The following is a 23926-nucleotide window of genomic DNA, read 5'->3' as shown; positions in this document are numbered from 1 at the left end:
CAGCATGAGTTTTCACCACCTATCCCAACATTTGCAAGCAAATTTTTCTTGTGGAAAATCTAGGGCAATTTAAAAATGATGGAAGTTAGCAGGCTTGATGGGAATATGAGAGAGTTAGAATCATAGAATCATAGTGTTCCTCAGGAATGATTCAAAGTAGGATGATTAATTAAATTTTGCACTCTCCCAATGGAATTCTGTAGGTAGAATATTACTTTCTATGAAATTTTACAGATCATGTACGATCAACAGTGATATAATCAATGGAAGCACTCACAGCCAACATCCTCCACAATCACTGGAAAACTGATCTAACCAGCACACAGGAAATCAAGAAGCTTTAAAAAAAGTGAAGACTGCATCAATATCAGATTGCACCAGAATCTCTACATCCATCTTAACCTTAAAACTCAAAAGGTAATGTAATATCATTTTCCATTAGCTTAAAAAAAAATTAACAAACAATCTCTCATTCCACCACTTCATGAATTTTTTTAGGTCCCCAAAACCCACAGACAAGGGAATACTGGCAGAAAGACAATACTAGATTAGAGGACCTCTAAAGAGAACTTGAAGAAATCATGATGATAACTGAAAAGTGACACTCAGAAACCATTTCTCCTCTTCAACCATGGTAACAACAGAAACATTAGCTCCACAGGAAAGTTAACACTTACTATGATTTTTTGCAATAATTAATTGAAAAGATAATTTTTGGAGTTACAAATTAGTGTCCGTGGATAACTTAGCCCTTTGTATTCCACATAGGATTGCCAAATAGTTCAGATGTGAATACAGCTCTGTTTGCAAATAGATTAAGATCAGCGATTCATTCCAGACAGAAATGTAAACTGTTACTACATAAGTACTTTCAGTCACTGCTCAGGTTTTTGAAATACTTATGCTACGTCTTGTCCTTTTATAAGTTAGACCAGATCACCATCATTAAGCTCAATGACTGAGCAAATGCCATATTGACATAGGCTACTTTCTCCTGTAAAATACAGATTCATCATCTTTAACATCAGTAGGGATGATTAGATTATCTAATGTGATCTACTGTATCATGTAGGGAAGATAATTTCTACTACTTTTGCCGTTATGGAGATCAGTAATGTGTTTTATATTGATGCATAACCTCAAGAAGCATCCGGGGTGAATAGGTGCCTGACACAAATACCTAGGTTCATTCTGGGTGCCCTAGGACTGCTGAGATATCCACACCACGGGACTACAGGAGACCTCCACCCTTCCGGTTTGGCAGCTGGCAGCCTGGTGAGCCTAAGACATCTGAAACCTCCGGTTAAGCACCCCACTAACTGTCCCAGTCTGTATTGGAATACACGATGATATGCAGATTCTCTTGGTTGCTTTGGTAGTTCGTTTCAGTGTTTCACCTTTTTGTTGCTGTTGTTAATACATTGTGTCTAATTACTCAATAGAAGCGTGAAATATTTTTTAGTATCTGTCTCTGAAACACTGTGTGCAGGTGCAAAATTGCCTGCTCATGCCTACTCACTATACCCCTGATTTCATATCTGAAGGCTGCATTTATTCTTTTTGTTACATCATAGGCGGCAAAGTGTTGCTTCTCAGAATCACTGCTTTCCAGGGTACATCCTCCGTTTTTATATATTTGTTGTTACACACATTGCCTTGCAATTGCCAAAATTTATATATTTGTTATTAGAATGGGCTCAGGTCAAAAATAGTGATGACTGCTTTATATACCTGACCTGTACATAGTATGATTTAGAACTCCATCAGGCTAGATGATATAGCAGGTGTATCAAGTAGTAATTTAATATTTACTTCAACATCCCAGATAGATAAACATTTAATAGGATATAATAAATTTCGTATGGCATTTTTGTACCATCCTGTAGAAGTTAATAGAGAATTATATCCTTTCTAAACAATCCAATCTTATGGTTCAAAACAGGGTTAGGAAATTTTTCATTCTCTGTAACAATAAGTTTTAAGAATAATTGTGATAGAAACCCACGTTTTTCTCCCCTAGTAAATTCCATAAGCTTGCCCTTACAGACTAACATTTGCACATTCTGAAATGACAGCTCTAACGATTCCCAGATTTTGGCAAAGTCCATAACTTGGTAAAAAAATGGTGATTCTGATCTATTTTAGGATGTTTCTTTCTTCCAGAAGTAAGTAATTTCTCCAGAGAAGCACTTTTTTCAAATTTTACAAAAGGGCTCCAAGAATGACATTTTCATAGAAAATAGCATAGATACAATGAATTTAAACATCTTCTCTTTTACAGCTGGCCACCATTCCAGCTCTGTTGGCACCCAACAGGAAATCCACAGGACTATTCACAAAGTACAAAACAGCAGGTTTGTTTTGGGGCATGTAAATGGTAACAACTCTGGAAGTATGGTAGATCCCAAGAGTTTGAGTTCCTTGCATGTTCCTTCCATTCATAAGATGTCCTTAAGGATATCTACAGAATTTTGTTTAAACTAATGAATGATCTTACAGGAATTATTGTACATAAAAAGCTACTACTTTGGAATTTTTAAGGAACAAAATAAGGGTTTAAATTTTCTGTTTGTATAATTCCAAAAAATACTTTTAATACAGTTCTTTTGGGGCATGACATCTCCCAAAATGATCAGAGCTTTAGCTCATTGTAGTGATTAGAAAATGGCAATAGCAACCCAGATTCTAAAACTCTAAGGACTCAGGCTGAAATTAAGAAACTTGGCATGCAGTAACACTATACAGCTTAGAGTTTTTCTTTTAAAACTGATGTCTTACCAAATAAAGCCATCTGTGTTCCCTCTGGGAAAGGTTCTACCATTCTGTTTCCATTGACATGATGTTTATCTAGAAGGGGAAAAAAAAGTCAAAATGTAATAGAATGTATGCCTTGCATAAAACTATTGTTATCTTACAGTTCTGTTGAAACCCGAAGTTTAATTTATGAAAGCCAACCTGTACAATGCACTAATATCTTCAACTTCACACTCTTTGAGCCTATTTTTAAAAAATACTGGCCCCAAGTCCCAGGATACAAACTGGAGATGCATTTCAGTTTAGTGGTTAAGACAAGTCAGCTGATACCAAGGTGACCCACACTACAGAGCAATATACAGCACCAATCACTGTCAATGTGGAGTACTCCTGAGAGCAACCACCTCATGCAGGCAGAAAAAGCAGGGAAATCATAGTTCACTGTTGCTGCCGGGACATGTCGGTGCTCAGCCACAAGCTTTTATATATGACCAAGCAGAAACCATGTGGATTTTCTGCACTAGTGTGGTGGGTTGGCCTTGGCTGGCTGCCAGATGCCCATACAGCCGCTCTCTCACTCCCCCTTGTCAAGGGGACAGCGGGAGGAAACAAGCTGGAAAAACTCATGGATCGAGGTAAAATACACTGATATCACTTACCAATTACCATCACAAGCAGTCCAGACTCAACTTGAGGAAAATTAATTTAATTTATTGCCAGTTAAAATGTGTTTGGATAGTGAGAAACAAAGACAAATTAAAACAACACCTTCCTCCCTCCTCCCTTTTTCCCCAGCTCAACTTCACTCCGTTCCTGACGCTGACCTTCGGGCTCAGAGGGCTGTTTCTCACACTTTTTTCCTCACTCCTCGCTGCCATACCATGCTTTGCCCTTTCTTATATATATTTTGCCAGAGGCACCGCAGCATCACTGCGGGGCTCAGCTGCGTCCTGTGGCGGGGCCTCTGCAGAGCCGGCTGGAACCGGCTGGAACCGGCTGCATGGAGCAGGCCCTGCCGCTCCTCACAGAGGCCGCCCCTGCAACCCTCTCGCTACCAAAACCAGGATATTTACACCCAATACAGCCAGCAATCTGTTCGCTAAAATGAATATTTAGCCAACATATTCTAATGCCACATACATTCACATACAGAGTTCGTCCTTTACAGCAGCCACACCTTGGGCTGTTCTAACACCATGAAATTACTGCCGCCCTTGGAAACCTCTGTAACAGATCACTTGTAACTGCTCTTCCATTAACCAACGCTTGATCAAGAAGGGGAGAGGAGCACAAAATGCAAAACAAAACCCACTGTGCAATTGTCCTCAGTGACTTGTAGTCGGCAGCCCCAGCACCTTCCAGCGCCCACCAGGTCTCCACAATGGAGATGTTTTTCACACAGGACACTTCCTCTCTTCTATGCCCAAATTTCTTCCATTTTTCTTAGAAAACTTGATGCAAAATTAGCAAAACCACATCTGTTATTTTCATGGAAACTGAAAAGCTGGTACATTTGAGATTTAGTTAAACAGTCCTTTTCTAGCCACTATGTCTACCCACTCAGGTGAAACCTTTTTCTCGAGAGCAGCTGGGCTCTGGCATATCTGGTCTGCAGAAGCTGGCAGATGAGCTACAGCTATCACGAGCTGCAGTTTCAGACTAAATTGTATACCCTTGCACAAGTATACAGGAGGACATAAAGACAGAAGACCTATACAAAGCATTTGCATAAAAGCCAAATCAAGACTGAGACTTTCAATCTCAAGGAACACAAAAGCATACAGGAGAGTGCGATATTATGGCATCGCTGGTGCTCACAGGGATGATTTTTATGCAATAAAGTAGTAGAAGCCTGGCTTTACTCCTTCCATGACAGGATGGCTCCCAGGGGCTAGAAACTGCTCAGTTTCCAAACTAAATAATATATTCTTCACATCCCAATGTACTTCTCTTTCATCCCAATGTAATTCCCTGAGCATAAAGAAAATTCTACACCTTGTGATAGTATAGGCTTATAACTAACTGTATAATCAGAGTTGTACATATAACCTGGAAAGGTTATATGTATAACCTGGAAATGAGCTCTCCAACCTCCACATAAAATAAAATATACAGATCCACAACAGAATATTCCCAATCCTTTTCACCGGCACCCCCACATTCATTTCTTGATCTACTAAGATTCAATGTCAACAATGGTGGAAAGAATTAAAATCACCTGAACTCAAAATACAGTTCTCTGTTCACAAAACACTTTCCAGGGAGAAAGGCAAGAGATTTTCTCAGTATGTGCACTATTTTATTTCCCACAGTAAAGAACCTCGTGAAGAATAAAACAGGTCAAATTAAGAACATGGGATTGCCTTGCAAATTCTCTGGAAGCAGTATTTTTCATTAGCAGGGAGGCACAGCACACTGCTAATCCCAGCTGGCACCAAACATTTATCAACAGTCAATGAGAAGGGAAAGTCAGGGTTATCTGCAGTTGAGCAAGAGGTGCCATGAAGTCAACTGTTTGTGTTTAGGAAGATTGAATGCCCTGTGCCACACAAGCCAAGAGAGAGGCTTTAGGAAGGAAATTGTTGGGAGGTTCCAGAGGGAGAGTAATATGACCAGGTTTCAACCTCGTTAGCTATAGCTTGTATTACTAACATGATCTACAGCCCTCTGAGATGAGCGAAGAGTCAGAAAAATTATGAAACATCATGCAAGATCAAATAAACTAACCCTGCCCTGGTCCTGATAGCTGCCTTCATTTAAAGAGTGAATGATATGTATGATGTATGAAGTAGTTATCATTTCAAATGGTGAGGCTTTCAATCTATTAAAATTAAAATTAAACTTTTAGAGGTGAGATGGGCTTGAACAGAAGTAGTATTTTCAGACTTCTCAAGTTGCCTTCCAATGCCTTCATACTTTTGTTTCAAAGATCTCAGCCAGATAAAACAATTCATTTGCTTGTCATTCATACTTTGTTTTACAATTTTCCCAGTATTCCCTGGGATCTGCCTAGATGCACCAAACAGTAAAAAATAAAGAAATTACATGCACTTTCACAAAACATACATTCAACCTTAGGAAGAAAGTAACAGCATATAGATAAAGAGCCTCTCAGCAAGTACACTATTCAAAGAACATCGCCATTTGGGGCTTTTTACCACACAGTTTTTCTGGTGAAAACTTAAGCTTTAATTCTCACCTACAAATTGGATTGAGCAGGTCCAGAAAATCAGAAATATTTTGGCCCCATGGAATTAGAAAAAAATTAGAAGGACTTTCCATGTAACTTGCCAACAGAAAGAATACGTGACTCTTCCAAGCTCATCATCATTCCAGAGACAAGGGCTTACAATAAGTAAGATAAAACCTGCTGTTACAGGGACATGGAAAGATTATCAGTGAACACTGAACCAGCTATGAGAAGTTAACTTCATCTTCCTAGTGCTGAAAATACGTTTCATCCTCATACTGTCAATATTTACAGGGCTAACCCTTCAGTGGACTACAACAGCATTCAGGCACTTGCAAAAGTAGAATTGGGAGGACATGAATGTCTTTATGTCATCTTCCTGATCCTCAGGGTTTCAACGGGAAGCCAACTGATAAGGAATACATTTTTATTTCTGTTTTATTGATATTCAAGCTGTCAGCATTTTCATGAATGTAACTTCACAACCAAACGAGGGACTTAGTTTCAAAACTGCCGAATGCTGCCCCATCCTCAACTGCAAAAACTCTCTACCATTTTTCAAACCAAGCCTAAGAGGTATCTGTAACATACTTTGCTACCTGCTGAACAGAACTAGTATGCACTGAAAGCAACACATATCCTAGAGGTCTTCATGCAACTTCAGCTTCAGGCCAATTCTGCTTTAGATGATAGGTGTAGTGCCTGGCCCGCTCTCCTTGGATTCTCTATATTTTTATAGAAACAATCCTTCACAGAACCTCTGTATCTTTGAAACAGAATAATATATGGAAAGAAAACCAAAAGTTGTTAAACAGGTCCTCAAAATTTTGCAGGTCTTTGCAGCCTATCACTCAATAGTTTCTGACATTGTCCTACAATTGTCCTTTGCTAAAGATTCACTAACTTCAAGTAGAGCTCTGTCCACACATGGATTAGGCTATATCTGTGCTAGTAAACTATTCAAATAAGCAAGTCATATCTAGAAACCATTTGAGAGTGTGTTAATTAGCCTAGCTGAAATCATGTTAGATTCTGTCGTAGCAATTTACTAGCATGGACAGTCAAGTTCCAGTGTCTGGACCTGTCCTCTGGCACATTTTAATTTCTTAGTATACACTTAATTTATGTTCACAGTTCCATGTGTGTCGAAGATATCACACCAGTAATAGATAAATTTAACAAAGAAAGAGGTTCAAATGAGAAAGTTTTTTTAAAAATATTTTCTTTCAAACTAGCCTGACTTAGGTTCTAAACAAATTTACTTCTCTGCTATAAGCCCAGATGAAATTTAAAGCTCTGTTAAATAAAAACTCACTGCCATTAAGTTAGATTCCTAATAAAGTCATTGCCACAAAATTTATAGCATCTATCAGACCTGTAGCAGAATCGAATTTGCAATTATTAAAGACTGAAGTTTGTGCTTCTTTCTTAAATATGTTAAATCTGTTTGTTAAATATGCAAAATTAAAGCACTGGTCTAATGCAGAGCAGCCAGTCACTCATAGGCAAAATCCTCTCTCACAGTAGTACAGATGAAATGAAAGTTATACCAAGAATGAAATCAGCAGTGCAGAAAGTCTATACAAGGTATTTCACATAACTGAAGGTATCTGAGAAGAACTCTAGGTTAAGATGCTCAAAGTCATTGAGGAACATGAGTTCTCTATTTGTGGACCCAAATGAAGCTGCTTAAAAAGATCTGGCTTTCAGAGAATGCTGATCCAGCATTGAGTGAAAATCAGAAGTTTTCTGGTCTCAAAATATTCAATCTCAAGCAATCATTGTAAAGATTTGCGAATGTTTATTTTTTTATTAGTAAGAGATTCATATGTCCTTCATATTTGTCTTTTGATTTTTAAACCTTTAGGGAATATTTAGACTACATATCCAAACTTGTTTTATCAGACCATACAGAAAGTTATTATTTTTAAATGAAAACTGAGATTCTCACACAATCAAATTAATCCAGGAACAGGGGTCATATTTATACACAAGGACAGTTAATCTTCCATGGTAAGCACAGCCAGGAATTGAATTGAAAATAGCTGATTAACTAATTACCATGAGCCTCCTCCATCTCCTACCAGCACAAGCATGATGGGTACATGGGGAGAGGAGGAGGAAGAGGAATAAGCAGTGATGGGGCGAGGGAGGAACTTCCTAAAGCAAGTCAGCTACTGCCTGAACGGCTCCTTTCTCCTTTCTGTTTTGCCTCAGACACCTTTGCCTACACTTTCCAGCACACCACCATGGTGGAGGTTTTTTTTCCATCGCCTGCACCAAAAACTCATTCAGCTTGCGGTAGCTAGATCGCTGAGGGGCTGGAAATTTCAGACAGGTAACAGAGAAAGCAGGTCAGGGGATACAAGATGTTTGTAAAACAGTTATCGAAAATAACTCAGTGATTATTATTTCCTAAAGTGGCATATAAATCATAGTATGTATCAGAAGAGTTGCAAGATGGGCCCCAGAGAAACCTAAAAGCACTGGTCAGTTTGCAGAGTGTTAGCTGAGCACAGAATGCTTAATATAATATTTAGCGTAGTTGCCATATTCATTTGAAGCAAAATTTTGGAGGCAATAAAGGGGCATAAAACTTCGAGCCAGGCCTGTGTGAAAAAGACTGTTTTCACCTAAATAAAGAGGGTATGGTGGGTTTGACCTTGACTAGATTCCAGGTGCCCACCAAAGCCATCCTGTCACTCCCCTCCTCAGCTGGGCAGGGGAGAGAAAATACAACGAGAAGCTCGTGGGTCGAGATAAGGGCAGGGAGACATCAGTCAGCAGTTACTGTCACGGGCAAAACAGACTCGACTTGGGGAAATCAGTTTAATTTATTGCCAATCAAAATCAGCGTAGGCTAATGAGAAATAAGAACAAATCTAGAAATGCCTTCCTCCCACCCCTCCCTTCTTCCCAAGATCAACCTCACTCCAAATTTTCTCTCCCTCCTCCCATCAAGGGGCACAGGCGGACGGGGAATGGGGGCTGTGGTCAGTCCATCACATGCTGTCTCTGCCGCTCCTTCCTCCTCAGGGGGAGGCTCCTCACCCTCTGCCCTGCTCCAGCATGGGGTCCCTCCCACGGGAGACCATCCTCCATGGACTTCTCCAACATGGGTCCTTGCCACAGGCTGCAGTTCTTTACCAACTGCTCCAGCCTGGGTCCCCCCACGGGTGCCGTCCTTCAGGAACAGGCTGCTCCAGCCTGGGTCCCCCCACGGGTGCCGTCCTTCAGGAACAGGCTGCTCCAGCCTGGGTCCCCCCACAGGTGCCGTCCTTCAGGAACAGGCTGCTCCAGCCTGGCCCCGCAGGGTCCCAGGTCCTGCCAGCAAACCTGCTCCAGCCGGGGCTCCTCTCTCTCCCCACGGGGCCACAGGCCCTGCCAGGAGCCGGCCCCAGCGCGGGCTGCCCATGGGGTCACGGCCTCCTTCGGGCATCCCCCTGCTCCGGCGTGGGGCCCTCCCCAGGTGCGGGTGCAGATCTGCTCCCCCGCGGAGCTCCATGGCCGCAGGGGCACAGCCGGCCTCCCCAGGGGCTTCCCCGGGGACTGCCGGGGACCCTCTGCTCCGGCGCCCGGAGCCCTCCTGCCCCTCCTGCTCTGGGCTGGGAGCTGCAGGGCTGCTCCTCTCACACCTTCTCACTCCTCTCTCCGGCTGCAGTTGCTGTTGCCATTTTTTCCCCTTCTCAGCTCTGCTCCCCCAGAGGCGCTGCCCCCGTCGCCGATGGGCTTGGCTTTGGCCAGCGGCGGGTCCGTCTCGGAGCCGCTGGCACTGGCTCTGTCGGACATGGGGGAAGCATCTGGCAGCTGCTCACAGAAGCCGCCCCCGCAGCCCCCACAGCTACCAAAACATGGCCATGCAGACCCAGTACAGAGGGGTGAAGACAAATGTTCAGCATTGAATAAGCAAGTTATTTAAATGCCTCCAAAATTTTCCATGTAAGAGGAGTATGTCATCCACAGTCACAACTCCGCCTCTCTAAAGCAAGGTAATGAACAGTGGGATCACAGATGCCATTTGAAAACTCATAATACAGAGACAGACTGATGGCATTTCACTGCAACCTACAGCTGCTGTGTTCTTTTATTCAAAAATTCACTGAATGCCCACGTTTAACTTCGGTGTCAGAGTTTGTACGCTCCAGAAAGACCACAGTAAAATGAATGCTACCATGAGAAGACATCGGATTCATTACCTCTGTCATGGCTGGGGAAGTTTTACTGCTTTAGGAGAAGACAGAATTATCAGCAGTCTGAAAACTGACGTAACAACAAATCTAGCCCGTAGCAAAAGACAAGTGAAGTGCTTTGTGAGAAGTAAGACATTCAGAAAAAACTCCTCGTGGTATGATCGGTAACCCACTGTGAGATACATGGACTATCAGGCCTGATCATCCCCTACTGCTTTTTCATATAACACTTTTTACGGCTGTGCACCATCAATATACAGGACATAATTGAAGGCCAGTGGGTTTCTTTTCTGTCTTCTAAACCAGAAATTATCTAATTTTATTTCCGGGGAAAGACTAGAACATTTAGAAAAAAACGGTGGAAGTTTGGCAGTGCAATGTTACCATTTAACGTGTAATGAGTAAAGGGTTTGTAAGTGTCACCAAAGAGAAGAAATCCTAAGCTAAAGAAGACTAAGTAGTAAAAATAAGGAATTCACTGCCTTTGGGTAAATGTTCAACACAGGTGACACATGAAAACTCAGTTCAAAGGAAGCAAAATTAGCCTTACTTACCACTATTTTCCAAACAAATCTTTTCCAAACAAATATTTTGTTTTTAATATAACCATTTCATTTAACCGGTACATGTCAACAGAGAAGGAACTAGATACCTGTTCATTTTTTCAAATAGTCATATCCTTTATAGTAACTATGCTGAAGTTTACAGGCAGAACAATTTATTAACAGTGAAACTACCAAAATGTACACTTCCACTAGGCTACATGGCCTGTGGAATTAAAAGACAGTAACAAATGTGTATTCACATTTCCAAGTATAAAACTTACTCGGTATCTTTAAAACAGAACTCCTTTTCCTCATATTTACACGTTATCTGATGAGAGCTTCACTGCACTTCTTTCACTTAGAAAACAGCGATCTGGCCTTTATTGTACTTGTACCTAAAATGAGGTACGTGAGTAAATTACTTGATTCTAAAAACTTCTGGGCTTCCAGAATTTCTATTAACCTCACTGAAAGACACAGCTGGCCAAAAACAGGTCATTCATTTATATACCTAAATACGAACCTTGAAGACTGACTTTTTAAACCTAAGAAGGCTTTTTTTTCACACTGTACCTTACCCCTGTTAAATCTTTTAACAGTAACTGTTAATTTTTTGGTTTTAATTACTAAATCTCTGATAAATCTTTTAACAATTGATTCATCCAATCTGAAGTCAGTCTGGCTAAATTCTGGTTTGAAAGCCTAGTTGTCACAGAGCCATAAGCTTTCTTTTTTTGTCCTATCGTTCTAAGTAGGCATGGCTGAGAGTTTGATCAAAACAGTTATTTGGATTGCTTTGTCAGTTATTCTAGGAGTAAGACTGATCGTTCTTTCAGACAAAAGCATAAATGCAAAACTTTTCACCACCTACTTATTTCATAACCCAGAAGAAATATCCTTAAAAAAGGGGTTTAGTTCTGTAATATGGTATCTGATGTGTATGCCAAGAGGAGTTATGCATGTACTACGTACCAAATTATGTCACATATGAGTATTTTATAAATTGTACGAGGATAGGATTGTTCCAGTCATTAATATTGAACCAGATCCTTACTTCTTCAGACAGAGGGAAAATCTTTCATTTTATTTATATCTGACCCCTCTCTCAAGATCTCCTGGATATCAGAAAAAGCTTTTGAGATGGTTTCACAATCATCTGGAAAGGACAGAGGGGAAGTCTGGCTATTAAAGAGAAAGGTTGCAGGTAGTGCTGCTGAAGGAATAGGAATTACCTACTAATCCCCCCATTTCCAACCTAAACTGTCTAAAATCACCCATTCGTCCTTGTCCCTGAGGTGGAGCCTCTCTTCATCATTCTGGGGATTTCAAAAAGCTACTCAATGGAAAAATCCATGAAGACATGGCTTCACCAGGGGCGCGCTCTTAGAGGACTGAAGAGAGGCACAGGAGGGAGAGGGCTGCTCTACTTCAGGCCTCTGTGGAGCTAATAGTGGTATTAGATGTGTGATTTATGGCAGAATTTTGTCCATAAATTCTTCATAGCTGGTGATGAAATAGAAGCTCTTCTTTATTTTCAGGTCTAGTTCAATGAGCAGAACTGTCAGTTCTGCAAGCTCCTGTGTAATAAGAAAACCTAATGTCATATCAGATGAAACCCAAAGCGTTATGTTTCAAATCACGTTGCCTCCCAAAGGATATTTTCAGCATGGGGACATTGCTGCCCGAACCCAGCCATTTATGTTTCCAAATCTGACAAGTCATTTTGGTTCTCAGCATTGGCAGAGAGATGGCGTACATGATCTACTGGGTTTCTTTCACCCCTCATTTCTGTAGTTCCATCCTCCGTCAGTCAGCAGAGATCAGCTGTCAACTCATTACCAATTAAAAAGAGAGGTCAGCTACCTAACGGTAATTCACTGCCTACAACTATTTGTAGTAATTGTGTTATTGTTCTCGCATGGTGGTCCGCAACTATCATTAATATCAAAAGCATGATATCATTCAATGGAAAATATTAATTACAAATTTTGTTGAAAAATAAATAACTTTGCTTATTAAAATTGGTCAGGAAAGGAAGAGTGGTAGCTGAAAACAGTTTTGAAATGTATTCTGGAGATGATGTCTCACACTGTGACACACTGTGTTCTGCTGCATCCATTCTATCAAACAGATTACTACACAGAAACTGATTGACGCTACAAAATGTGATGCGTCGTAGCACAGTGTGTCAGTTCAGACCCCAAAACACATGGGCTCCTCAAAACTCAGGTTCTGTTTAATGAACAAAGGCGAGATTATCGCGCGCTGATTTTGTTCTGCAGTTCTTACTGGGAAATGTACCGACAGAAATGACAGGAAAATAAGTTTTGGAAAATGAAAATGAATTCATTTCTTAGAAGAGGGCAGTGGAGATGCAGGGGAGGAGAAATAGCGATTTTGAAATTTCCAATCTGCTGGAGTTTGCAGATGAGCGGCTGAACAGCTGCGCCTGTAGCCGTGGGACTGTGCTAATAGGAAGCAGAATGGCACGCAGCTACGGAGCACGGGGGAAGCAGGCTGCACGCGTGAAGGGGTGGATGGGCTGCAAGGGCAGGGGAGACGGCGAGCGCGATGGGGAAGATAGGCTGTAGGAGCACGTGTAGGGCAAGGGGAAAAGCTGGCTGGAGGGCTCTGCATACGACCGGAGGGAGAGCAGATGTCCACACTGTGGGGTAGTGGGTACGTGGCAGCTGGGACAGAGGGTGGTGGGGTGTGGGGGTAAAATATGAGGATCAGGGATGTATTTGGGGTATGGCCAGAGGGAAGTATCCTAGGAACTACAATAACGGACTTACTGCTTTCAAGGAGACAAAGCCACAGACCATTATGTGACTTTCACACTTTCACACACAGGAGATACATGAGACGTAGATAAACCAGACCGCTCACATCCTGACTGTACCCACATGTGCTTGCCTGATGTATTTTCTGATGCGGTAGGGCAGGTGTTTTACTTTTGAGTTTTGGGGCAGGTAAATTAAGGTTAAATTAAATATGCTTATGTTGGGATTCATACCACTCGGCTTTAGTCATCTACAATGGATATCTACATCTGAGTACTCAGCCTTGGATCCCTCTGTACTCTGGAAAGAACCAGACACTTCTGTGGTGATTCACCTGACATATTTTTGAAGTTTTCTTCAGGAGAAAATGAATCATATTTTTAAAAGTCAGTTTCTGAGCACTGATTATAAGGAAACTAGTGGCAAAGTCAGATGAGTTCCACCTATATCACCTGCAGTAATATCACTGAGATTTATGATCTATTCAGTGGGAGGATTATATGTTCCTCTGTGTACATACGTATTTATTAAAATATGGCCTTGACACCAACGGAGATTCTGGGTTATGAACCAGGACGAATGTTAGCAGTAAAACATGTGATGAAAATAGTAAAGGAAACAATAGCAGAGGAAAATAACAATCCTATCTACGAGGGTTGCTGGAAGGTAGTCTATCTCACAAGCAGTTTTGTTGCTGTACTGCAGTAACAGACCTCTCATCGATACAGTGCTCACCCAACTCAGACAGGGAACATAGACAGAAACATAGTAGGTACGCACAGTAGTCAGCTCTTGTGGTATTTTGGGGATTGTCACATCGTTTTAATTCTCAAAAACTCATGGAATAACGGCATAACATGAAAATCTCAGTTTTCCTTTTTAAAACCTACGCTTTGGGAGATTAAAAAAATGGAGATCACCTACACTCAAAAAATAAAAAAGAAACAAGAAATATGAAGATAAGTTCTCTGTCTAAGAAGACATGCAGTGTTCAAACGTTCAAGATTTTATCTTCCTAATACCTCTACAATATGGCTCCACTACCTACACGTACATATAAATCTTTTGTTTAGGTTCTCATTATCTCCCAACTTGATTACTAAAATACGCTTTCCTTGAGACTTGCGAAAGATTCTCTGGAGCACTAAAATTCCCCAAGAATATTGCTGCAAAGAACACTATTCTTGTCCATCAGTTTGACAATGTCACTCTCCTCTTCAAATTGCTTCTCCATTGCTCTAAACAGAAGCTGCTTGTCTACTTTCAAGGCCCTCCTGACCAAGATAACACTGCCAACCATCTTTCACACACAAGCCATGTCATGTTCCACCTCTGATCCCTCAGAGCTGCCAGCCTTCACTCTTCACTCTTTCTAACAAGCTTCCCCATCATTTCTGTGGTACTCCCCCCTCACAGCAGGCAGGAGATCCCCACAAACAAAACCAGAGCCACCTCCTTATCTCCTTCCTTAAACTTCCTCTCCCCTATGAAAATGTACATGAAACATCTGGCACCGGTTAATCTGCTTGTATGTAATGTATAGGCAGGTTGCCAGTATACTGACTTATAGAGATTTCAGCTGTCTCTCAGTTCTGTATCTTCTTGTGGTAATCCAAATAAAAATAATAAAAATAGTGTTGTGTTCACTGTGTGGGACCCAATGCATAGCTGTTGAGTAATTGGGATTGGTAATTATCCCCGTCTGCAAAAGAACAGGTCAGCGTGCCATCGTTTGAGAGAAATAACAGCACACCACCATTTTTTGACTCCCTATAATGATCAGCAATGTACTAAACGCCCAGAAAAAGCCCTAAACTTGGAGCAGAGTGTGTTATTGAGTTATCAATAAAAGTGAACAACCCATGTCACCTCCACCATTAGTGCTTTTCAGGCAGTGCCGGTAGCATCTGGTTGTTAGTGTAGGAATTGAACGAAGGTGATAAAATACAACTGGACTTTATTTCGGAAGTAGAGACAACGCCTTTCAAAACTCCACTTGAAACCCTTATCTAAACCAGCTTGGATAAGGATACTATCAGGTAGGCTGGAATACCAAGGGATCCAAACAAAGGACGATGATAAACACAGTGTAACTGAGTTGGGAGGAGGTGTCCAGCGGGGTGTGGCAAGGAGGATTGTTAAGCCTGGGTTTATTTAGCAGCTTTATTAATGATCTCAAAGAAGGGGTGAAAAGCACATGAATAAAACATGCACTGGACACTCAGCTGGGACACCATGTGTACACTAGGAGAAACGAAAACTAGCACAAAGCTCTAGGCAGAAATTCTGCAGTGAAGCACAGAGAGATGCAAAGTAGCTCCAGGAATACTACTGTCTCCTTATTATGGGAGAAGAGCTTGCACCCTCGTCTTTCTTGAGGAAAAGAAAAAGTCTAAAAGGCCAAGAACCACAGCCTGAGGGCAGGACAGAAGATTCACAGGAGAAATAAACTCTTATAATGGCCAGACTCTAGAAACCCAGGTGCCCTCAGCTTCTCTTACAGAGAGAGCTGCTGGGGATATAATCTCTGTTGATGTGCTTCCCAGCACTGCTTGGCTCAACACTCCTTGCTTGTGAATCAGCCACAAAAATGCCACATTCTAGGCTCGCCTGTGCAAAGAAAAGCTAGGTGCAGAAAATAGTGCAGACCTAATGGTAAAATCCCCCAAATTGCTTTTAAGTAGGTTCTTTTTTATCATTTCCTTTTACATCTTAATTTTTACATAAATAACCTCCTAAATGTGACTTTTGATTTAGGATGCTCACTTTCGGAGCGTTCAGCCTGAGAGCATTCAGGTCTTGTGCCAGTTGATACTGGGCATCATAACACCAGTGAGCTATTATTGATTTTTTTATGTCCTCAAAATTAGACTCAAGATAATTTTTGCCGGATGTCCACATACATGTTCAAAGTGGGGAGATCCCTTTGAAATTCATGACTGGCCATGAATCTGTAGATAAATAGTAAAGCATTGGTTTTTCAAGTCCTTAATTACATATATAGAGACATAATTCAAACATTTTTTTCCTGTGGAGGGACTCATAGAGAAACATGACTTCTCCAATGCAGATTTCTTTGACTAATATTGCAGTATTTTAATATCGCACTGGAACATGCCATTCAGGCTGATGTGATCACCCTAAGTGTAACTTCTCTTTTTTTCTGAAATACAGTATGAAAGAGCTTGACCCAGGAAAGGTTCCTCTCATCCAAACCACCTGGACTAATGTGGAGAAATATGCAGTACTGGGGAATTCATCTGCTTTTAGGTATCCACATACAGAAGAGATGAATCTTACCCTACAGGTGGCTATTTTTCCGCAATTAATATGAAGGATCCTACAGTGGTTAGCACAGATAAAGACAGCTATATGTGGTCAAATTAATTCCAACCAGGCTGTCTGTTCTCACTTCACTGGAGAAGCAATACCAAATAAAAACCACTCTCAGGCTTTTCTCCACCTACTTCTTGATAAACTGTACCTTTAGGGTGCTTGATTCTTCCTTGCACAAATGTCCTGTTTTACACGAGCTTTGTATTTGTTCTCCATTAAAATGGAAAAAAAAATAATTTTGAAGATCCAAGCCAGTGAACAACCAGGCCTATTGTGATTTCTGTCTCTAAAAAAATGTAACCAACACGTGATATTAAAACTTTACAACTTCCTAGAAATGTATTATGCATATTATACCAATAACACAATGACAGGCTAAAGAATTTCACCAAGTTCACAATATCACTGGTAAAACATGTCTTGATTCCCAGTCCCCTATACCAAAGAGCTTGCCCAACTCCCTCTCCAGCTACTGGGAAAAGGGTGTTTATTGGGCTAATAAAACCCAATGGAGGGAATTCAACAGTCAGCATCTATTAATGAGTTAACATCACTCAGTCACCTACAATTTAATTCTTCTAAGGCCCTGAGATTTTAATTTGAGTAATACTTCTATTAATTACAATGTCTAATAACAATGTCTAATTCGGACATCTGTTAAAAGTATGTAATGTTAATTTATTGGAAAATCTCCAGCAGTGCTCAATTAAAATGTTCCCCAGTTAAGTTAATGCATATGATTTGTAATGAATAGCAAAATTAGACACTGTTAATAAAAATAATAGCAAATTAAAAACAATAAAACCTTGAGCTTAAGATTGACAAAACTGAAGATGCAGAATTGTTCATTAGGCGGTAGAGCAAGAATTTTTGAAAACAGGATATTCTCACACTGGTTTGGGAGCCTATCTTGCAGAGCATTGCTCTAAATTAGCACCTACAGAAGTATTTGTTGCACAAAACACTGCAGGAAATAGCATTAATCCTTACTCATTAGATTTGTCTTGCTCTAATTTCAGTTTTCCCTCACAAGACATTTTTCCCGTTCCTTAAATATGTAGGCTTACTGAGAGGCCAGTATTAGGCAGGGTGGGTTTTGCTATTTTTAAATAATTGTGCTGCTTTGCAGCGTATCTGCAGTCCTGTGAATTAAATTGATAGGTGAAACAAACAGCGCTTTTTCTCATCTGAACGTTGTCATCGTATGATCATTTCTGTGCCTGACTGCATGTCTCCACTACGCCGTTAATCTGTTTTTAAAAAGGGATCTACATGAAACCATGGAAATGAGGTACAGCACAGCTTTAGTGAAGCATTACAATACACCACAGTCCCTTAAAGCACAGCTGACATTTCTTTTTTCCTTGTGAAGATGTCAGTAGCTCTGAGCAAGAAGCAGCGTGCAGCCTGTGATAGAGTATCTCTCTCACACACATTCCCCCTTGATGGCAGATTATCTGCCTGGAGGTTGCATTCGGCTCCAGTCAGCTGTCAGTCAGCAGATGAGCAGGAACGGTCCAGTGCTTCTTCCCCCCTCGCCCATCTGACAGTGATAAATGGCCAGACCTGATGCTCAGCTAAGCTTGACGGGTCCAGGCCTCCCCTCGCAATCTGTTTGAGATGAACATCAGCCTTTTTCTGGTAATATCCCCCGTCCGCCCAGAGCGGGGAGCGCCGCGGCTAGGCCAACTGGCTTTTCTTTTTCTAAAAAAAAGAGAATTGTGATTTTGCTACTCGAAGAAGCTCATAATCTGGTGGCAAAAATAAATATGAGAACAGTGTTATAAACCACAATGAGCACAGTCAGCAATTAGCTATCTCCTTAAAAGGATGGGTGCGTCTCGCTTGAAGCTTCGGAAATGCACCTCAACGTTAAATACAGTTTGTCCAAAGTGCTTGTTCTCTTTGTGAAGCAACATTATCATATTACTTCTTTCGTTGTATCTGGAACAGAACTGGATGGGGAAGGGATTCAAAAAAAGACAATTTTTGAAGTGAAATTTGAAGTAGTTACACCAATTATAAAAATTCGCTACAACTTCATCTTGAACAGCTACGGCAGTTTAAGGCTGATACTCTATTTCTTAGTGACGAGAAATACATCCTAAAATATTTCACACTTAACAATGTTTTTTTTTCACTTTTATCTTAAGTCTAACAAATTACTGCAGGATTCTGGGCTCACGCTATGTTTCTTTCAGGGGGTTGTGGCGACGAGGGTGTTGGTCTCTTCTCCCAAGTAACCAGCAATAGGACAAGAGGAAATGGCCTCAAGTTGCGCCAGGGGAGGTTTAGATTGGATATTAGGAAAGATTTCTTCACCAAGAGGGTGGTCAAGCATTGGAACAGGCTGCCCAGGGATGGTGGAGTCACCATCTCTGGAAGTGTTCAAAAAACGTGTGGATGTGGTGCTTCAGGATATGGTTTAGGGAACATGGTGGCGCTGGATTAATGGCTGGACTTGATGATCTTGAAGGTCCTTTCCAACCTTAGTGATTCTGTGATTCTGTGATTCTTTACTGAAGCAGATGACCATCAAACACCAAACTAGCCACTGACCACTACGAAACCATATCCACAGTTAAAGGATCCATCATGAACACATGCTTCAGAGTGAACTTCCAGTTCACATTTTGTACCTTCCAAAGTGCATAAGTGATTTAGGATGAGATGCAAGAGGGTTTGAAATGAATGGAGATGTATTTGGCTGTTCAAAAAACCTAAGCATAAAGCACACAGTTCTCATGGGGTGCCAGGGTTAGGCACTGAACTGTTTGTACCTTTGTTGCAGCCTTGCTCACTGTCTACATGGCATCTTAACGTTACTTTCACTGCATCTTTAAGCATCTTTGCTTTGAAACCTGGCCTCTTAGAGACCGAAGTTTCATTTTTAAAATGCCTTCAACCATTCCCAGAGGAGTGTCATCACAAAGCTATGCTCAGGCTAAGAAGTGGACTTAAACCCTCAAGAAGCTACGAAGATAAGAGCATCTAACATGAAGTCCTAGGTTAGATACTCGCACAAAGAAACTTGTTTGTCTAGTGATTGTCTTTGGAGAGATCTGCTGAGCAGGATGGCAGTCAAAGCAGAGAAAGTGGATCAGCTGTAAGGAAGCAAAGTGGATTTGATACTGCCTTGCTGACCAAGTTTTATTCACTTCTGAAATCAATCCTGAGAGGCTCAGAATTATCCTATATGTAGACTGTCCCGCGTTGACTTTTGAGGGAGATGAAGCCAGGATGAAGACGGGAGACTGGAACAAAATACTGTCTCTGAGTGGTGAGATCGCCCTCAATCCATCAGATGCTTTATTCACTGTAGGTAAGACTTTGTGCACAGTTAGGAGTTATCTGGATTTCTTTACCTGGAAAAATCTATGCATTCTGGCAGTGATTTGTAAAGTCTCACATGAAGAATATCTACATTTACAGTACTGAATCGCTTGACAGAGATGATGAGGCTTCCTTTCAGGTAATGGAAAGAGCAAGGTGCCTCCTTTTGGGGTCCTCAATCTTCCACCCTGGTCCAAGGCACCTCCTTTAAAGGTACTGCATTGCTGAATCATAAAATCATAGAATCTTGTTGGTAGGGACCGTTAAAGACCATCTAGTCCAACCCCCTGCAGTGAGCAGGGACATCTTTAACTACAGCAGGTTGCTCAGAGCCCCGTCCAACCTGACCTGGGGTGTCTCCAGGGATCGGCCATCTACCACCTCTCTGGGCAACCTGGGCCAGTGCTTCATCACCCTCCTTGGGAAAAATTTCTTCCTTAGATCTAGTCTATATCTCCCCTCTTTTAGTTTAAAGCCATTACCCTTTGTCCTATCGCAACAGGCCCTGCTACAAAGTCTGTCCTCATCTTTCTTATAAGCCCCCTTTAAGTACTGGAAAGTTAATTTGGGAACCTAAAGTAGATGGACTAACTATGGCCTTTAGGTGTTCTCAAAAAACTTGCTAATGAGCAGATTATAGAGAGAACTTTACTAAAATATCATTTGTATAGTGAAGATAGCACCTTTAAAGAGTGACAACATGTTTAGCGGCCTTTACCTGGTCTGCGTGAGCATTGTACACAGCATTAAACAACTACCAAATCCAGAACAATTAGATAGAACTGGTACTGAAAGCTTAGAGGGAAACCAGAGACAGAATAGCAGGGGTCATGTCACGGGTGCTGCAGCAGAGCTGTGAGGGAAGGAGGCAGGGTGGATGAGGAAGGTTGCAGAATGACAAAGCTACACAGGAAAAAAAGAGTGCTTGCTTAGAAAGGATATTAAACATGTTAAATACATCAGTAAGTTGTAGAGAAATTTTAGCAGAGATTGTTCACATACATTTAATTATCAGTAACCTATGTTCATAATAAAATTAAAGAGTTTCGTAGAATATATCAAAACACTAACCAAGGAGGGTATTACGACTAACACCAACAGCAGCACAGCTAGGGATCTGTTTCTAAACTCCACTGAAAACACTAACATTTGTTTACTGGCGTTGCCGTATCATGCTTTAGGCCTGGGAAAATTTATGCTTCAAGGGCAATTGGGAGTGTAATCAGCATGGCAGCTCCATGGGCAAGAGTGCTCCATGCCTCACAGCACCAGGAGGAACAAGCTGCTCCTTGAAATACTCAAAGAACAAGATGAACTGGAGAGGAGAAGATACTGGCTGTGTCCGGGGGCACGTGGGCTGCACAGAGCACCCGGCCAGCAAGGGAAGAGGGAGCACAAGCCGTCAGCTCCTCACCGCTGCCCAGCGGACCTGAGACAGGCATGCTAAGTTCCACCTCGTGTTTGAGGTATGCCAAGAAAGGATTTCTCCCTTTGAAAAGAAAGAAGCTGAATCTGGCAGATATTTTGGCAGGTGTAAGCAATATATTCCCCAATGTTAAACATCCTAAATTCTTCTGTATGATCAAGAAGGAGAATAGGGCATTGCAGAAAGCGATTCAGGCAGCCTAAAATGAGTTTTCAGCTTTGAACTGCCTTCTGAATGAGGTTCTCTCCTGCTCTGTGTCTCTCCATTGACTGTGGAAGAAGAAACATCAGAGATTTTAGCTCCTTTATGCTAAAGTTAGCTTCTTTACGCTGAAGTTAGTTTCTATGAATAGCCCTACAAATACCAACAAATTTCAGCTGAAAGCTAGAATTTATTTTGAAAATCATCAAAATGAACATTTTAACACATTATAGCAAGAGATATAAACAGATAAAGCATGTAGTGATATAGGCTGGTAATTCTAACATGATTCATCTCACCCTAAAGCAGTCATCTAAAATACTAGACTTACACCTTGAGGACATTTATCTCCGCTGTGACTGTTACGGAGCCAGAGGTGACTAGCTCAGATAGCAACACCTATACTGTGACCATCTGAATTTTGGCCAAATAAATCTAACATTTGTTACTATTTGCAAAGAAGTGATTTGTCATCTCCACTGTAGAACCTAATTTCAACATAATTTTTCAGGGAAACCTGTATTTCTAAAGAAACGCTCTTGTGAGGCAAAAACAAACACATCAAGCCCAGTGAGGGCAGACTGTGTTATTATGGAAGCATTAGTTGTATCCCGATATTTATTCTGTTAGCAGACTCAATCCATAATTACAGTGAAATCCACTTTCCTTATATAACATGAATTTAACCTTTCCTCCCAACAAGAAATATAAAGTATACGTCATCCGAATATGCAACACACTCCTTTGAATACAGAATAAATTTTCTAAAATTTTCCTCCTCTTTCTATTAACTAATAAAGCTCTAATTAATAAAGTGCATCTTTTTAGAAATTTAGCATTTTCCAGTCTTCTATCACTCTGAACAACCTTAATAACAGAATTTGAATCTTCAGATCTATTATACACTGAAATTAACTGACATACTGAACTTGCGTTGTAATTGAATAAATTGGGGTATTATGAATTTATCCATTATTGCTTTAACTGTTACGTATAAACTAACTCGAGCTCTCATCCACAGCTCAGGGTAGGCTTGCGCTACATGGTTATGGTATGACATGCAACTCATTGAACCACTAGCATTCCTTTATAACTTGCTTACACGGAACGATTTTACAAGTGGTAATGAATGAGGGAGACGGGAACATTGCCTGCACTGCATCCCTCCCTTCCTGGATGAGTTTCCTTAGCTCTCACTGCTTCCGAAATGTCCCAAAAATCTGCGTATCTTCGCCTTCAGTGCCTGCCCACAGTACTCCTTCCTCAGTTAAACCGTGAAATAAAAGAGAACTGCTGGGAAATCCTGCTTTGTAATTTTGCCAGTCACACCTCATACAGCTGTAGGAGTAATACATGGTAATGTTTGTGATTTCATGGTAGGCAAAGCATATTCTTGATAGATAAAATGGATGCGGATTTTTTAAACATTTTTTACCTTCATAAAATGACAAAACATGATCATGGTTTTAGTACTTTAATGTGTCTTGATTTACCAGAAGTAAATATAACATCAAGTATCCTGAGTTTATAATGCCTAGTTTGCAGAAAACTACAACAGCCCTAGAGCATTTTTATCTCTATATTGCTGAAATAGTGTTGCAAACGCGACTCAAATTTTGCGCTGATTTTTTCCTGCCACCTCTATTATGACCAGCTGCAGCTTATGGTACTACATAATCAAGGACAGTTTTCAAAATTATTCAATAGCTCCCATTGAACTGGTGGCAGATTTTCATACGAGCTCAGCACTTAATATAGTAAGATCTTGTAAAAGTCTGACTCCTGTGTATTATTTCAACTAGTATTCAAGAAAAATAATTGGGTTTTAAAAGAGTTGGTGGACTTTTAATCACACAGCCTGAAGAACCTGCCTCACTGCCTCTTGGTCACCTACAAATCTGTGCCAGTTACTCAGGCTGTGTGCCCGCACCGGGTTTGGGCTTTTCTCCTGAGTGTCAACACAAATATCAGCCGATTCCCCTGCTCAGTGTATCTTCCTGAACGTACCTGGACAGTAGCAATTGACTGGAGATTATTAACTTCTAAGGTTTTGCTTGTGAGAATAAACTGATAGTGGCAGAGGCACATGGGCTGGACCACAAACCTCTACAGTTACCCGGTCTTCGGCATGTTTCATGGGGCCTCTCCAGCACTCTCCCAGGCAGTTC

The 23926-nt window shown here is 41.1% G+C and overlaps 1 protein-coding gene across 1 annotated transcript in view; it reads right to left on the bottom strand.

The window, feature by feature from the left end:
* Positions 1 to 23926, bottom strand: part of MSRA (methionine sulfoxide reductase A) — a gene marked incomplete at both ends in the record, with an annotated part of 305267 nt that overhangs the window by 185159 nt on the left and 96182 nt on the right. Inside the window, one exon of the mRNA XM_081997076.1 lies at positions 2779 to 2847. Within this exon, the coding sequence (XP_081853202.1) occupies positions 2779 to 2847 (69 nt within the window). The remainder of the gene's footprint in view (positions 1 to 2778; positions 2848 to 23926) is intronic.

Source organism: Phaethon aethereus (assembly GCF_964289735.1).
Source record: "Phaethon aethereus genome assembly, chromosome: 3".
Lineage (NCBI taxonomy): Eukaryota > Metazoa > Chordata > Aves > Phaethontiformes > Phaethontidae > Phaethon > Phaethon aethereus.
The sequence above is the reverse complement of the archived record's forward strand: the minus strand, read 5'-3'. Positions and strand labels throughout refer to the sequence as shown.